The sequence below is a fragment of the Danio rerio genome, chromosome 25 (genome assembly GCF_049306965.1).
Source record: "Danio rerio strain Tuebingen ecotype United States chromosome 25, GRCz12tu, whole genome shotgun sequence".
Taxonomy (NCBI): Eukaryota; Metazoa; Chordata; class Actinopteri; order Cypriniformes; family Danionidae; genus Danio; species Danio rerio.
In genome coordinates, this window is record NC_133200.1 from 5,492,930 (window position 1) to 5,510,000 (window position 17,071).

Consider the following 17,071-nt stretch of genomic DNA (forward strand, 5'->3'; position numbering starts at 1 on the left):
ATTTTATTATTATTAAAATGAACACATTAAAACTGTGCTATCAAAGCTTTTGTGTTGTAACAATAGTGGATACATATATGATTTATAAAATAATATTCATAGAAAAAGAATTACAAAATGTCTTTTTGAACAAATATTTTAAAACTTTTAATATATTAGTTAATTTTTAAATGTTTTTTTATTTTCATTTTGAAATAGAAATAATGTACAAATGCAGACATTTTAAGAACAATAAAATTTTTATATATATAAATACATGATGATTTTTCAAACATTATTTATTTATTATAAATTTGACCATATAAAAGTATCTTTCACTTTCCATTTTTTTATTTATTAATATTTTAAAAATTTATTTATATTAACAAATTTTAAAATTAATGTAAATATATAAATTAGGATTATTATCCTTATTTTGAATTGTAAATATTATTTAATTCAATATCTGTTATTATTACTTTTATCTATTTTATAAATTTGTTTTGTTTAAATAAAGTAAACAATAATAATTACAATAATAACCATAATAAATCACTAATAATGAAACTTATTATTACTATTATTATTATTGCAAAGTGGTGGAGTTATTATTATTAATATTATTATTAATATTATTTTCTATTATTATTATTACATTATTTACAATTATGAAATGGGATAGCCCCTTGAGACAAACCATTTTATATCCGAGGGGTTCCCTAAGAGGTACATTATTACAATATTACATTAGTATTATTATATTATGCATTATTATTATAAAAATATTTCTTTCTTTATAATGTAGAGCTTGCCCATTGACTCCTAAAATGGAAGACTAAATTGAAAGCTCATTCATTTTCCAGTCGGGGATTTGAGCATCCCTCGCAGTCGCGGAAAACACAAATATTGATCCTCAGGAGGATTTACAGCGCTTCTGACTGACTGACTGATGCTGGAGAGCGGGAGCGCGCGCGTCCTCCGTGACGTCACACCAGCTGCATCATCACCACCATCATCATCATCATCCGCGCGCTCGCTTGTCTTCTTCTACTCCTCCGTCTCCTCTCCTTTTTTCTCCTCATCCAAACACAAATAATAAGATAAAAAACAGCGTAAATGGCGGCGCAGGAGGAGCCCGCGCAGCCCGGAGACTCTCTGGCGACGCTGAAGAGCGAGTCCGACACCCTGAAGAGCAAACTGGAGGAGGAGAGAGCCAAACTACACGATGTCGAGCGTAAGAAACCTGTGTGTGTGTCAGTGTGTGTTTGATGGAGATGACATTATACTGTATGTCAAAAGCAGAGCTGGCGGTGTGTTTACTATAAATCGGGAGATAACGTAATGGTTTGGATAAACCGATTTAGATCATTATTAAAGGCTCGTGGTTCAGATTGAAGATGATGATGAAGCTGATGATGGTGAGGAGGGAGCGTTTATTTTCCATTCAGCTTCACATTATGAGATTCGACATTCGTTTGGGAGTTTTTATTTATTTTTGGTAACGTCAGGCTGATATATTCCGTGTTAATGTTTTGATTTTGGGTTGTGGTTTAAATTTTAGCTTTAGTTATTTTGTAGCGCACTTTTATTCAAAGATAATTCACTTTATTTAGTTTTATTCCGTTTTACGGATGTTTCACGTAGTTGCCATGGCAACATTTCTCATTTCCATATTTTTTAAGCAAATATTTCTATAGATTTTTTTTAAATTCGACTTTACTACTTTTATATTTGCTTTAGTTTCGATGTTAACAACAATGCTAATAACCGCTTCATAAATAAAAAATTAATTTGTTTTCTTTTCGACTTATTCCCCTTGTTAATCAGGGGTCGCCACAGAGGAATGAACCGCCAACTTATCCAGCATATGTTTTACGCATCCAGCTGCAATACATCACTGGGAAACACCCATACATACTCATTCACACACATACACTACGGACAATTTAGCTTAACCAGTTCACCTATATTGCTTGTGTTTGGACTATGGAGGAAAACGAAGCACCCGGAGGAACCAACACGGGGAGAACATGCAAACTCCACACATAAATGACAACTGACTCAGCTGAGACTCGAACCAGCGACCTTCTTGCTGTGAGGTGACAGCACTACCCACTGTGCCCACTATTATTATTATTATTATTATTATTGTTCGTGGTTCAGATTCAAGATGATGATGAAGGTGGTGACGAGGGAGCGTTTATTTTCCGTTCAGCTTCACATAATGAGGTTCTGAGGAACACGACAGATTCAAGTAGCTTAAATTTTATATTTTGGCTGTTGTATACCACCGTTACCGTGTTAGTGTTATGATTTGGGTTTTATTTATTTATTTTCAGTTGTGATTTAAATTTTAGCTTAACTTTAGTTTTTTTATAATGCACACAAAAATGTCATTCCGTTTTTCATTTGTTTCAGGTTGTTGCTATGGCAACGTTTCTAATTTTCACATTTTTTTAAATGAAATATTTGTTTTATTTTTAATTTGACTTTTATATATTTATTTAATTTATGCTAATAACTGCTTGTGAGTAACAGTTCGCAGTCAAGAGCAGAGCTGGCAATGTGTTTACTGTAAATCAGACATAATGGTTTGGATAAACGGATCTACATTGTAACTGATTTAGAGTATTATTATTAAAGGCTCGTCGTTCGGATTGAAGATGATGATGAAGCTGATGATGGCGGGAAGGGGAGTGTTTTTTTTCTATTCAGCTTTACATAATGACATTCGACATTCGTTTGGGAGTAATTGTTGATTTATTTTTGGTAACGTCAGGCTGTTATATTCCGTGTTAATGTTTTGATTTTGGGTTATGGTTTAAATTTTGTAGCGCACTTTTATTCAAAGATAATCAACTTTATTTTGTTTTCTTCCGTTTTACGCATGTTTCACGTAGTTGCCATGGCAACATTTCTCATTTCCATATGTTTTGAATCAAATATTTCAATATTATTTTTAATTTGACTGTACAATTTAGATATTTGCTTTACTTTCGGTGTTAATAACAATGCTAATAATTGCTTCATAAATAAAAAATTCATTCATTCATTCATTCATTCATTCATTTTCTTTTCGGCTTAGTCCCTTTATTAATCAGGGGTCGCCACAGTGGAATGAACCGTCAACTTATCCAGCATATGTTTTCCCATCACTGGGAAACACCCATACACTCTCATTCACACTCATACACTATGGCCAATTTAGTTTATTCAATTCACCTATAGCGCATGTGTTTGGACTGAGGGGGAAACTGAAGCACCCGGAAGAAACCCACGCGAACATGCAAACTCCACACAGACATGCCAGCAAACCCAGCCGAAGCTCGAATCAGTGGCCTTTTTGCTTTGAGTAGACATCGCTACCCACCGCGTCGTCCAAATACAAAACACCTTATAGTGCACCGTGCAATCCCAGCGCACTAATGTTGAACTTTTCTTCGTTTTATTTATTAATTGCTGATCTTTTTTAAAAAGTTTGTTGTAACTAATGGCAAATAGACGTTATTATTTATTTGTTATAATATAGAATTATAGGGCATTATAGGGTGGTGAGGTGGTGAGGTGGGTAGTGTTGTCGCCACACCGCAAAAAGTTAGATGGTCCGAGCATCGGCTGGGTCAGTTGGCAGAAAATGAATGAAGAAATGAATATAACATCACACTGCGTTTCCATTTATTTGTAGTTTTTTTTATTTAAATATTTTATTTATGTTATGTTTTTTTAAATGTTTGTTTCACTATTGATGAATAAATATTTGTATTTATTTGTTATTCTATTATATAACACTATATTTCTATTTATTTTGTCCTTTTTTATTTAAAAAAAATCTATTTGTTTTTTTAAGGCATGTTCACTAATGTTGAATAAATGCATTACTGCTTATTTATTTTGCTCATTTATTATTGATCATTTTTGAAAGGCTCCTTCACTAATGGTTTGTTCACAGTGACAGCCACACGAATGCAGTGATGCAGCAATCTTCATTCATTTTCCTTTGGCTTAGTCTCTATTTTAGGGGTCGCCACAGCGGAATGAACCGCCAACTATTCCAGGATTTGTTTTATACAGCGAATGCCCTTTCAGCCGCAACCCAGTACTGGGAAACACCCACACATTCACACACTGATCCACTACGGCCAAATTAGTTTACTAAATTCCCCTATAGCACATGTTTTTGGGCTCTTGGGGGAAACTGGAGCACCCGGAGGAAACCCACACCAACATGGGGAGAACATGCAAACTCCACACAGAAATGCCAACTGACCCTGCCAGGGCTCCAACCAGCAAACCACTGAGCCACTATGCTGCCCTGCAGCAATCTTAATGAAGGACAAAAGCAGGAAATCAACACTCTACATTTATTATCGTTGTGTTTTTTATTCAGTGCATCAGGTGGCGGAGAAGATTGAAGCTCTGGGTCAGTTCGTCATGAAGACCAGACGGACTCTGAAAGGCCATGGAAATAAAGTCTTGTGTATGGACTGGTGTAAAGACAAGCGGAGGATTGTCAGCTCGTCTCAGGTCTGTTTAATGGACAGCAAATACACAGCTGAGCCTATAATGTCCTTTTATTTACATTACCAGACAGGGAGTTCATCTGAGGTCAATCTCCTGCTGTGCATCAATCTGTCGTTATTGATTCTTGCTCATTTCTTTCACATTGACAACAATTTGACAATTGCTGCATCATTAATTATTTACTTTTTTTCTATAGGATGGAAAGGTGATTGTGTGGGATGCGTTTACCACAAATAAGGTAAATGACAAAGTGAAGAACTGATGTTTATTGATATATTGGTTTATATATGCATCACTAATTATGCTTTAAAACTGCCTAAATAGGCATTGTTTAATTTTTAATTCTATTTAAAATATGTTTTAATGAGTGTATGTCACGTTCAGCGGATGAGGAAAAGAGCGAGGATTCAAATCCAGAACTAAAATGTGGGTTTATTACAAAATAAAACAAAAATAAAGACAACAAAAACTATCCCTAGGGGGGAAACATTGACAAAACAAATAAACTTGACTGGGCAGGCTGGCAGGAATCAGGGCTGAAACAGGACATGGCAGAACAAAGCAATAAACGACGATGAACTGGCACAAGACAGCAGACATGAGGAGAATATAAAGGAGAAATAATTAACAAACAAACAGGAGAACATAATAAGCTAATAATGAGTTAACTAGGAGGGTGGGACTACACAATAGACGGGAGAGCACATGACACAAAGAAACAACACAAGTCATGTGCTCATGTTAAACGGGACTAGAACTTGCAGCCAATGAGAGAACTCACGTGTTCACATGGAGAACAACACTAAAGCATGCAGCAGCCACAATGTAAACACCGCACCACGTGCTTGGACAACACCCAATACAAACAGAACGCAGGACAGGGGCACATGATAAACCGTGCAATCCCAGCGCCATCCGAGACCAACTAGACTGGAGCTCTGTGACCGAAAACACCATGCCGTGAACATATCATCTAGCACACCAGGGCGAGAGCGCGCATCCCGAGCATGCCCGTTCGCACGGCAAAGGCGGCGCTAATATAAAAAACAAACAGGAAATATGGGTGCTTGACCCAAGAAAACATACAAGACAGGACTAATGTCTGAACTCTGCCACCAAAATAAGAATTAACAGGACCGAAGTGGCAGAATTCTGGCAGTGTAAATATAAGAGTGTTTGATATTTAAGTGTTAATTAATTATCCAGTTGTTTATTTCTTTAACTGGTCAATGAAATCTATTTAATTTAAGTATATTAAATTGTATTTTATTTAAAAACTCTTTTTGGGTGATAAAATAAATATATAATTTTTTTATATGTAATATATGTCATTTATTTTGTAGTTTTAAAAACATAATTAAACAAACAAATGCTTAAATTCGTTAAATGCAAATATAATTTTTATTTAATGTGATTTTTAAAAAGATATTTTTTGTTGTAGCCTTTTTTATTTTATATTTATTGAACATTTTTCATGTTTTTTGTATGTTTAGATCATTTTTTATATTTTTTTGTTATTTTATTGTAATAATTAAAATGTAAAGGAGAAATGACTTATTTTGACAACTTTATTTGGTGATAAAAATAATATTTAAAAATATGTATATATTTCAATTTTAATTTCATTTAATATTAAAAAAACTATTTTTTTACATTTAATGTTTAATTTAAATGTCAAAATAATTCAGCTTTTATTATTTATTGCATATTTTAATACATTAATCGTCCTCACAGGAGCATGCTGTGACTATGCCCTGTACGTGGGTCATGGCCTGTGCTTACGCCCCATCTGGATGTGCAGTGGCTTGTGGGTAAGACTAGAGTATTAAGATATTAAATGATCATTAATTATTTTGGAGGGCTGCACTGTGATCCTTAAATAGAGACTTTTATTATGTCATCATATGCATTAACTGGCCTGTTGTCTTCCTCAGCGGGCTGGACAATAAGTGCTCGGTGTATCCTTTATCCCTGGACAAAAACGAAAACCTCGCAGCTAAGAAGAAATCAGTGGCCATGCACACCAACTATCTGTCAGCCTGCTGCTTCACCAACTCAGACATGCAGGTGTGCTTGAGTGGAGAGAGAAATGGTGAACCGCCGTCCTGCTTTTGACTGATTGCTGTGCTTTTTGTTTTATGCAGATCCTGACGTCCAGTGGTGATGGCACGTGTGCTCTGTGGGATGTGGAAAGTGGGCAGATGCTGCAGAGTTTTCATGGACACGCGGCTGATGTGCTGTGTCTGGATCTCGCTCCGTCTGAGACAGGAAACACATTTGTTTCAGGAGTGAGAACGGCAAAACAGCCTCAAAAACACCTGCAGTACCCTAGCAACCACCCAAAATGATTTAGCAATGCTATATTAAGTACATTTTAAAACCTAACAGTGCCATACCATCCACTTAGAATGTCCTAGCAAGTCTTTGCCAGAAGCCTAGTGGTTAAGTGCGCCGACATATAGCACTATAGTGCTCACGGCGACCTGAGTTTGATTCCCGGCTCGACGTCCTTTGCCGACCCTTCCTCTCTCTGCTCTCAACTATTTCCTGTCAATTCTCTGCACTATTATATCCATTAAAAGTTAAAAACCCTTAAAAATAATTTTAAAAAAGAATACCCTAGCAACAAACTAGTAAAACCCTAGCAACCATCCGGAACATCCTAATTATACCTTAACAATTCCTCATAGCACCATGTCAACAAACTAGCAATACATTTGTAATGTCTTAGCAACAAATTAATAATCCCAAAGTGACAGGCTGAAAAACCTAGTCTTGCCTTGGCCACCACAACCTAGCAACAGAGGAGCAATGCCCTAGTAACCACTAAGAACACTCTAGCAACAAAGTAGTGAGACCCTAACAAGCAACTAGCAATGTGCTGGCAACCACTTAGAACACCCTACCAACAAAGAAGTGAAACCCCTAGCAACCAACTAGCATTGCCCTGGCAATTACCTGGAGCACCCTAGCAACAAATTAATGAGACCCTAGCAAGCAACTAGCAATGTGCTGGCAACCACTTAGAACACCCTACCAACAAAGAAGTGAAACCCCTAGCAACCAACTAGCATTGCCCTGGCAATTACCTGGAGCACCCTAGCAACAAATTAATGAGACCCTAGCAACCAACTAGCAATGTGCAGGCAACCACTTAGAACACCCTACCAACAAAGAAGTGAAACCCTAGCAACCAACTAGCATTGCCCTGGCAATTACCTGGAGCACCCTAGCAACAAATTAATGAGACCCTAGCAACCAACTAGCAATGTGCTGGCAACCACTTAGAACACCCTACCAACAAAGAAGTGAAACCCTAGCAACCAACTAGCATTGCCCTGGCAATTACCTGGAGCACCCTAGCAACAAATTAATGAGACCCTAGCAACCAACTAGCAATGTGCTGGCAACCACTTAGAACACCCTACCAACAAAGAAGTGAAACCCTAGCAACCAACTAGCATTGCCCTGGCAATTACCTTGAGCACCCTAGCAAAAAGTTTGTGAGACCCTTGTAAGCAGCTAGCAATGCGCTGGCAATAACTTAGAACACCTTAGCAACAAAGTAATGAAACCCTAACAACCAACTAGCAATGCCTTTGAACTCCCTAACAACAGACTAGTTTGACCCTAGAAACCAACTAGCAATGTAGTGGCAACCACTTAGAACACCCTAGCAGCAAATTAATGAAACCCTAGCAACCAACTAGCAATGCCCTGGCAAGTGCCTGGAACACCCTAACAACAGATTAGTTGGAGTTTAGCAACCAACTAGCAATGCGCTGACAACCGCTTAGAACACCCTACCAACAAAGAAGTGAAACCCTAGCAACCAACTAGCATTGCCCTGGCAATTACCTGGAGCATCCTAGCAACAAATTAATGAGACCCTAGCAACCAACTAGCAATGTGCTGGCAACCACTTAGAACACCCTACCAACAAAGAAGTGAAACCCTAGCAACCAACTAGCATTGCCCTGGCAATTACCTGGAGCATCCTAGCAACAAATTAATGAGACCCTAGCAACCAACTAGCAATGTGCTGGCAACCACTTAGAAAACCCTACCAACAAAGAAGTGAAACCCTAGCAACCAACTAGCATTGCCCTGGCAATTACCTGGAGCATCCTAGCAAAAAGTTTGTGAGACCCTTGTAAGCAGCTAGCAATGCGCTGGCAACAATTTAGAACACCTTAGCAACAAACTAATGAAACCCTAGCAACCAACTAGCAATGCCTTGGAACTCCCTAACAACAGACTAGTTTGACCCTAGCAACCAACCAGCAATGTAGTGGCAACCAATTAGAACACCCTACCAACAAAGAAGTGAAACCCTAGCAACCAACTAGCATTGCCCTGGCAAGTGCCTGGAACACCCTAACAACAGATTAGTTGGAGTTTAGCAACCAACTAGCAATGCGCTGACAACCGCTTAGAACACCCTACCAACAAAGAAGTGAAACCCTAGCAATCAACTATAAATACCCTGGCAATTACCTGAAGCACCCTAGCAACAAATTAGTAAGAGCCTAGCAAGCAACTAGCAATAAGAACCAATAAGAACACCCTAACATTAAAATAACGAAACCCTAGCAACCAACTAGTAAGGTCCTGGCAATTACCTGGAGCACCCTAGCAACAAATTAATGAGACCCTATCAACCAACTAGCAATTTGCTGGCAACCACTTAGAACACCCTAGCAACAGACTAGTAATGACCTAGCAACCCACCAGAGCACCCTGAAAACCCCTCCAGATGCTGAATTGAGTAAATAAGTAATGAATCAGAGCTATATTTAGTCACTTCATTAACTTTTTTTCTGGTCGTCCCCACAATGAGATCTTGTCTGGTTTCCCTTTCCATCCGGGGACATTATGTTACCCACAGTAGTAGTAGAACAAGTCCAAACACAAGCACACACACACACACACACACACACACACACACACACACACACACACACACACACACAGAAGCACAATGGAGCTGTTAACATGCCTGTGCAGTGACCTGTATGTTCTGTCGTCTCTCAGGGCTGTGATAAGAAGGCCTGTGTGTGGGACATGCGCACAGGACAGTGCGTCCAGTCTTTCGAGAGTCACGATTCAGACATCAACAGCGTGCGGTAGGTGTCCACTGGCCTGTTTTCCCTCAAGGTTTTGTCAGGGAGCAAAAAAATCCAGAGGGGCATTTAGGGCATTTACAGCACCGGTCAATATTTATAGTCTGTGCAAACACTCAAAATGTCACGAGAGACTGCATAAACCCGGAAGCTTTGCTAATATGGTCATCGACTGATCTGAGTTGTCTTAAAAGGGTCTTTGGCAGCACCTTAAAGTCTTGTTTACTGAGAGACATTCTCATGACCGATTGTGTTTTATGATGTTTGCAGGTACTATCCAAGCGGAGATGCTTTTGCTTCAGGCTCAGACGACGCTACTGTGAGTCTTGCCTTCTGTATTTTTGGGAAAATTGTAGAAAATAATACTCACGCCCTAGCAAGCACTATGGAAACCCTAGCAACAAATTAGTAATACTCTAGCAACCTGCTAGAGCATGTCATGCCCTAGCAACTGCTCAGAATACATTAGCAACCAACAAACTATGATTTGGCAAAAAAAATAAAGCATTCTAGCCACCATCCTAGCAACCACTTATACAACCCTAGCAACAAACTAGTAACGCCTTGACAATGAGATGCCCCAGCAACCGCTGAGAATACCCTAGTAACCAGTTAACAATGATTTGGCAACTAGCAACATGCCCTAGCAACACCTTGTAATACCCTAGTAACCTACCAGCAATACCCTAGCAAACAGCTAGAGCATCTGACCCTCCCCTAGCAACCACTTTGAATACGTTAGCAACCAACAAACTAGGATTTGGCAAAAAAAACTAAAGCATTCTAGCCATGCCCTAGCAACCACTTATAAAACCCTAGCAACAAACTAGTTATCCCCTGACACTGAGGTAGAATATCCGAGCCATGGCCCAGAATACCCTAACAACCAATTAACAATGATTTGGCAACCAGCTAAAACATTTAGCCATGCCCTAGCAACCATTTGTAATACCCTAGCATTACACCAGTAAAACCCTAGCAACCAGCTTGAACATCCAAGCCTTGTCCTAGCAACTGCTAACAATATACTAACAGCCAACTAACAATAATTTGTCAAAAAGCTAAAACATTCTAGCCATGCCCTAGAAACCACTAATATACTAGCAACAAATCAGTAATGCCCTCGCAACCTGCTATAAAATCTGAGCCATTGCCTAGCAATCACTTAGAATACCCTAGCAACCAACTAAAAATTCTTTGGTAACCAATTAAACATTCCAATAATGCCAGAGAAACCAGTTATAATACCCTAGCAACAAACTAGCAATGCCCCTGGCAGCCAGTTATAACATCCATTGAAGAATAGCCTAGCAATCAGTTAGCTATGATTTGGCAAAAAGCTAAAACATTTTAACCATTCCCTAGCAACCACTGAGAATACCATAGCAACAAACTAGTAATGCCCTTGCATCCAGCTATAACATCTGAGCCATGTTCAAGTAAGCGCTAAAAATACCCTAGCAACTAATAAACCACGGTTAAGCAAAAAAAGCTAAAATAGCCATCATTTCCTAGCAACCACCTATAATATTCTAGCAACAAACCATTAATGTCCTAGCAACCAGCTATAATATCTGAGCCATACCCTAGCAATCACCTAGAATACCCTAGCTACCAACTATCATAACAACCAGTTCTAATATCCTAGCAACAAATCAGTAATGTCCTAGCAACAAGCTATAACATCTGAGCCATACCCTAGCAACCACAAAAGAATAGTCTAGCAATCAATTAACAATGATTTGACGAAAAGCTAAAACATTCCAGCCATGCCCTAGCAACCACTGAGAAGACCCTAGCAACAAACTAGTGATGCCCTTACATCCAGCTATAATATCTGAGCCATACCCTAGCAACCGCTAGGAATACCTCAGCAACCAGTTAACAATGATTTGACAACCAAACAACAAAAAACATTCTAGCGACCACTTATAATATCCTAGCGACAAACCAGTAATTCCCTGACAACCAGCTAGGACATGCTAGAATGCCCCACCAACTGCTTAGCAAAGTAGCCATTTAAAATACCCTAGCAACAAACTAGAACATAAGCACCATGTTCTAGCAACCATATATATACAATCCAATCAGAGATGCTTTTGCTTCATGTTCATGTTTTCATGGGTGGTGAAATAATGAGAAATGTGTTGAAGTTTGTCCTCTTTCTGTGTCTGTAGTGTCGTCTGTATGACCTGAGGGCGGACAGAGAGGTGGCCATTTATTCCAAAGAGAGCATCATATTCGGGGCTTCTAGTGTGGATTTCTCCCTCAGCGGTAAACACTTGAGTTATCGCCTAGCTATATTACTAGTCTGATCAAATATACTATTGTATTTGCTAAATGTGGGGTACTTAACCAGAGTCCATTTATTGAACTTCGGTTTAGTCCCTTATTTATCATTGGTCAACACAGCGGAATGAACTACCAACTATCCCGGCTGGGTCAGTTGGCATTTCTGTTTGCATGTTCTGCCCACGTTGGCGTGGGTTTCCTCTGGGTGCTCCGGTTTCCCCCACAGTCTAAACACATGCGCTATAAGTGAAATGAATTAACTAAACTGACTGTGAGAGTGTATGGGTGTTTCCCAGTACTGGGTTGCAGCTGTAAGGGCATCCACTGTGTAATACATATGCTAGATAAGTTGGTGGTTCATTCAGCTGTGGTGACCCCTGATGAATAAAGGGACTAAGCCGAAGGAAAATGATTGAATGAATGATTTGGTTTTGAGTGTCTTGTTTGTCTTTCTGCAGGGAGACTGTTGTTTGGCGGCTACAATGACTACACAATCAACGTGTGGGATGTTTTAAAGGGAGCCCGCGTGTCCATCTTGTTTGGGCATGAGAACAGAGTCAGCACTCTTCGCGTTTCTCCAGATGGGACTGCGTTCTGCTCAGGATCCTGGGATCACACGCTACGGGTGAGTGGAAACGTTACGCAGAATGAAAATTGAGGTTAAAAATTGCCAATTACAATTCTTAAAAAAAAAAAGTCAGAATTACAAGATTTAAACGTGCAATTTCTGAGAAATAGAGTCTGAATTGCAAAGAAAAATGTTATGCTGTTCAAATAAAATCACAGCTCTGAAAAAAACTCAAATGCAATATATACACTCACTGGCCACTTTATTAGGTACACCTTACTAGTACCCCTTTTGCCTTCAGAACTGCCCTAATCCTTCGTGACATAGATTCAACAAGCTACTGGAAATATTCCTTAGAGATTTTGCTCCATATTGACTTGATAGCATCACACAGTTTCTGCAGATTTGTCGGCATGCTGCGAATCTCCCGTTCCACCACAACCCAAAGGTGCTCTATTGGATTGAGATCTGGTGACTGTGGAGGCCATTTGAGTACAGAGAACTCATTTTCATGCTTGAGAAACCAGTCTGAGATGATTTACGCTTTGACATGGTGCGTTATCCTGCTGGAAGTAGCCATCTAAAGATGGGTACACTGTGGTCATGAAGGGATGGACATGGTCGGCAACAATACTCAGGTAGGCTGTGGCATTGACACAATGCTCAATTGGTACTAATGGGCCCAAAGTGTGCCAAGAAAATATCCCCCACACCATTACACATGAACTGTTGATACAAGGCAGAATGGATCCATTCTTTCATGTTGTTGATGCCAAACTCTGACCCGACCATGTTTCTCTACTCTTGTATCGTCCAATTTTGGTGAGCCTGTGCGAATTGTAGCCTCAGTTTTCTTTTCTTCCTGATGGCTACTTCCAGCAGGATAACGCACCAAGTCATAAAGCGTGAATCATCTCAGACTGGTTTCTAGAACATGACAAGGAGGTCACCACATAAATAAAGGTTGATTGATTAAAAAGAAAAAAGAAGCTCCCGAAATAAATCAGAATTGAGAGATATAAAATCAAAATTGCAAAATAAAAGTCTAAGAAACGACTATATACTCACAAATGCAAGAAATAAAGTCACAAACTCCGAATTTAGACTTTTTATTTCCTCAGAATTGTGACTTTTCTTCTCAAAGTTGTGAATGTTTAGTCTTTTTTTCCCAAATGAAATTTGTCAGGTAAGCAACATACAGTATAAATACTGATTATTGTGTAGAGCAGATAACTAAATGTTCTATAAACATTACTGTTCCTAATTGAGGGAGGCTTTCCAGAACACTGAGCATGTTTCTTGCAGGGGCGGGGCGTCATTTTGTAAACAGAGAGTCCATTGGACCGTTATCCTTTGCTTTTGGTGGATCTCAAATGAGTGACAGCTTGACCCTGCCCCTTGCATCAGCAAACACCAATCAGAAAAGAGATGTCAGGGGGAGAGCTACTTTGATCAAAGATACACATAATAATTCATAATAAAATAAAAAATGGTCTATTTCGTTGTGTCTTTCTTCTGTTAGATCTGGGCCTGAATGTTTCCTCATCAGATTACTCACTTTTCTCACCGCCGGCTGGATTTTCTGGAGGAAAAAAAACAATCAAACCGCAGACTTTACTAGTGTGTTGAGTGCAGTAGAGTTAATGACTGTAGTGCATCTCTCATCAACACAATCACTGCTTTCTTGGTATTATGGGATGGCGTCTATGTATTCTGCGTATGAATCTGTGTGAACACGTTCAGACTTTAAATCCGAGAAATAAACAATCTTCAATATTAATCCTACACTTCCTGACAAAAGTCTTGTCGTCGATCTCACTTATAAGAGCAACACATAATAACTTGAAAAGTGGCAGAAGGTAGTTTTTTTTTCAGTTGAATCATCTGTTGAGCTGCATGCCAATCATCACAAATACTGCAGAAGACCTACTGGAACCCGCGTGGAGACAAGATTCTCACAGTAATCAGTCAAGTTTGGTGAAAAAAAAATTATGGTTTGGGGTTACATTCAGTATGGGGGCGTGCGAGAGATCTGCAGAGTGGATGATCAACATCAACAGCCTGAGGTATCGAGACATTTGTGCTGCCTATTACATTACAAACCACAGGAGAGGGTGAATTCTTCAGCAGGATAGCGCTGCTTCTCATACTTCAGCCTCCACATCAAAGTTCCTGAAAGCAAAGAAGGCAAAGCTGCTGCAGGATTGGCCAGCCCAGTCACCAGATATGAACATTATTGAGCATGTCAGTGGTAAGATGAAGGAGGCATTGAAGATGAATCCAAAGAATCTTGATGAACTCTGCGAGTCCTGCAGGAACTCTTTCTTTGCCATCCCAGATGACTTTATTAATGAGTGAGTTGAGTCATGTCAGAGATGTATGGATCCAGTCCTCCAAGCTCATGATGTAGTCAGACACAATATTCATTCAGTTTCCACTGCAGCAGGACTTTATATTCTATACTGGACATTATTTCTGCTAAAAGACGAGCAAATTCAGACCTTACTGTCCTAATTAAAGAGTTATAAATCAAGGCATGATCATATTTTATTTTGGTAAAATAAGCGTAATCTACAGGCCTTTGCAGGGTTCAACACTAAGGATTTTTTTCAAATGGCCCAATCAGGCCAAAAATTTCTCTGGCCCCACAAAAAAAACAGTAACTATTTCTTACCCACATATTTTAAATAATGTGTCAAAAGCCAAACATAACTTCAGCATAACTTGTCTTTAAATACAACTGACAATTAAAAAAAATACAACTGAGATGTAAATAAATTTGGAAATATATATGTATTATATGCTTAAATTATAGAAAGAAATAACAGATGAACTGATATATTGATATTAAATATTCAATATAGATCAATACTGAGCTTTCTTTCCTGGTGTCAGTGAAGAAATGAACAAAACAATAGGCCTAATGCAAAATATTATAAGATTAACATATGGAAAAATGATCATCATTTCTGTCAGTTTTACTAACAGATAAACAGCTCTCAGTAATATTTCAGCATGCTTTCACTTTCATATTCCACATGAAACGCACATTTGCTGGTAGGAATGACATCCGGCCCAACTCGTAGTGTCTCTCTTCACATAGCCATGACTATAACACAACCATAGTACACTCTGATACAGCCTATTTCGTTAGTTCGTTGGATCATTTTGCTTTCTCATTACAATCGATCCCGGACTGATTGTTTTGGCGTGTATCTGAGCTTGATTGCTGGATTCACATATGCCAAACGAACCATGCTAACTGGGCAAGCAAGACAGATTCCAAGATGTGAAAGCACCCTGTTTGCACGCAATTCACAGTCGCATTTAACTTTAGAGACAAGGCAGCCCATGCCCCATCGGGCCACTAACAATCCTGTCTACTGTCCCGAGCAATACTGCACGCTGGCCCCTGGGCAGTCCATATTGTTGAGCCCTGCCTTTCATATAAGCCCCTTCTGATACCAAACGATCAACTAGAAGTCAAGTTATTATTTGTTGTTCCTAAACTCGGATAGGTGTCAAGACTTTTGTCAGGTAGTGTATAAATACAAACGTATCGTGTGTTGTTTAGGTCTGTGCATGAAGATGAACTCGACGATGTCTATAGGATTATTAACTAGAGTGGTTGTTTATTGAACACTATATCTGATATGCAAGCTAACGGATTTAGTAATGCTGTCTTACTCTTAATAGTCTGATCGTCAGTCAGTTGTTATGCCACTTTACCCGTTCTTTCTTACTGTAGCAAAGTGTATATATATATATAAATATATCGTAATATATCATATAGGTTGTCATATAGACTGATGTCAATATGCATAAACTAAATAAAATGATTTTAAAGGCGATGTGGCGACTGTTTATTTCATGTTTGTTGTAGTGTGTGTTTAATTTTATGGGATGTTTAGATAAAGGTACTGGAATGGTTAATATTAAACAATTAGTTTTACGATTATTAAAGAGAAAGTTAGATATATTTAGTTCAAATCATCTTTATTTCTATTGCGCTTTTACAATGTAGATTGTGTCAAAGCAGCTTAACATAGAAGGTTATAGAGAATTGAAACTGTCAGTCCAGTGTGGTTTCAATTTCACTGCTGAGAGTCCAAACACTGAAGAGAAAATCCATCGATGCTCAGCTCCACAAGTCCCAAACCAAGCAAGCCAGTGGCGATAGTGGCGAGGAACAAACTTAACCAGTTGATGAAAGTGAAGGAAAAAACCTAGAGAGAGAGACCAGGCTCATTTTGGGCGCAACCATTTCTCCTCTGGCCAAACTTCTTGTGCAGAGCTGCAGTCTAGGTGCATATATATGTTGTTTACATAAATCAAAATAAACAACAAATCCGCATATTATTTTGTCAGAGGGTAACCCTAGTATTTATGTCATACTTGTCATAGATGCTCCATAATTGTTGTATTATTTTTCGGTCCCACTTTATATTAAGTGTCCTTAACTACTATGTACTTACATCAACAAAAAATAAATAAATACAATGTACTAACTGTGTTTATAATGTATTTGAGAACACGTGGTGATTTTGAGTTGGGATAGAGGTTGAGTTATGGACAGGTTTGGTGGTAT

General features: G+C 38.7%; 2 protein-coding genes across 2 annotated transcripts in view; both read left to right on the plus strand.

The window, feature by feature from the left end:
- myo5c (myosin VC) overlaps positions 1–1,213 on the plus strand; it is a 51,047-nt gene extending 49,834 nt beyond the window's left edge. The window contains exon 42 of the mRNA XM_073942683.1: positions 785–1,213. The gene's annotated coding sequence lies outside the window, so the exon portion shown is untranslated. The remainder of the gene's footprint in view (positions 1–784) is intronic.
- gnb5a (guanine nucleotide binding protein (G protein), beta 5a) lies at positions 997–16,333 on the plus strand. Its single transcript, NM_001080181.2, has 11 exons — positions 997–1,213; positions 4,367–4,503; positions 4,697–4,738; positions 6,235–6,311; positions 6,435–6,567; positions 6,645–6,788; positions 9,535–9,626; positions 9,894–9,942; positions 11,801–11,897; positions 12,374–12,540; positions 14,006–16,333. Exons 1-11 carry the CDS (start codon positions 1,096–1,098, stop codon positions 14,015–14,017), a joined length of 1,068 nt encoding a protein of 355 aa, NP_001073650.1. The 5' UTR covers positions 997–1,095; the 3' UTR covers positions 14,018–16,333.
- The last annotated feature ends 738 nt before the right edge of the window (positions 16,334–17,071 follow it).

What these genes read in the sequence shown, in the direction of transcription:
- gnb5a (NM_001080181.2), top strand. Translation starts at nt 1,096, where the DNA reads ATGGCGGCGCAGGAGGAGCCCGCGCAGCCCGGAGACTCTCTGGCGACG. An exon ending in CAAACTACACGATGTCGAGC is followed by an intron (nt 1,214 to 4,366) that starts GTAAGAAACCTG and finishes TTTTTTATTCAG; the next exon opens with TGCATCAGGTGGCGGAGAAG. An exon ending in ATGCGTTTACCACAAATAAG is followed by an intron (nt 4,739 to 6,234) that starts GTAAATGACAAA and finishes TCGTCCTCACAG; the next exon opens with GAGCATGCTGTGACTATGCC.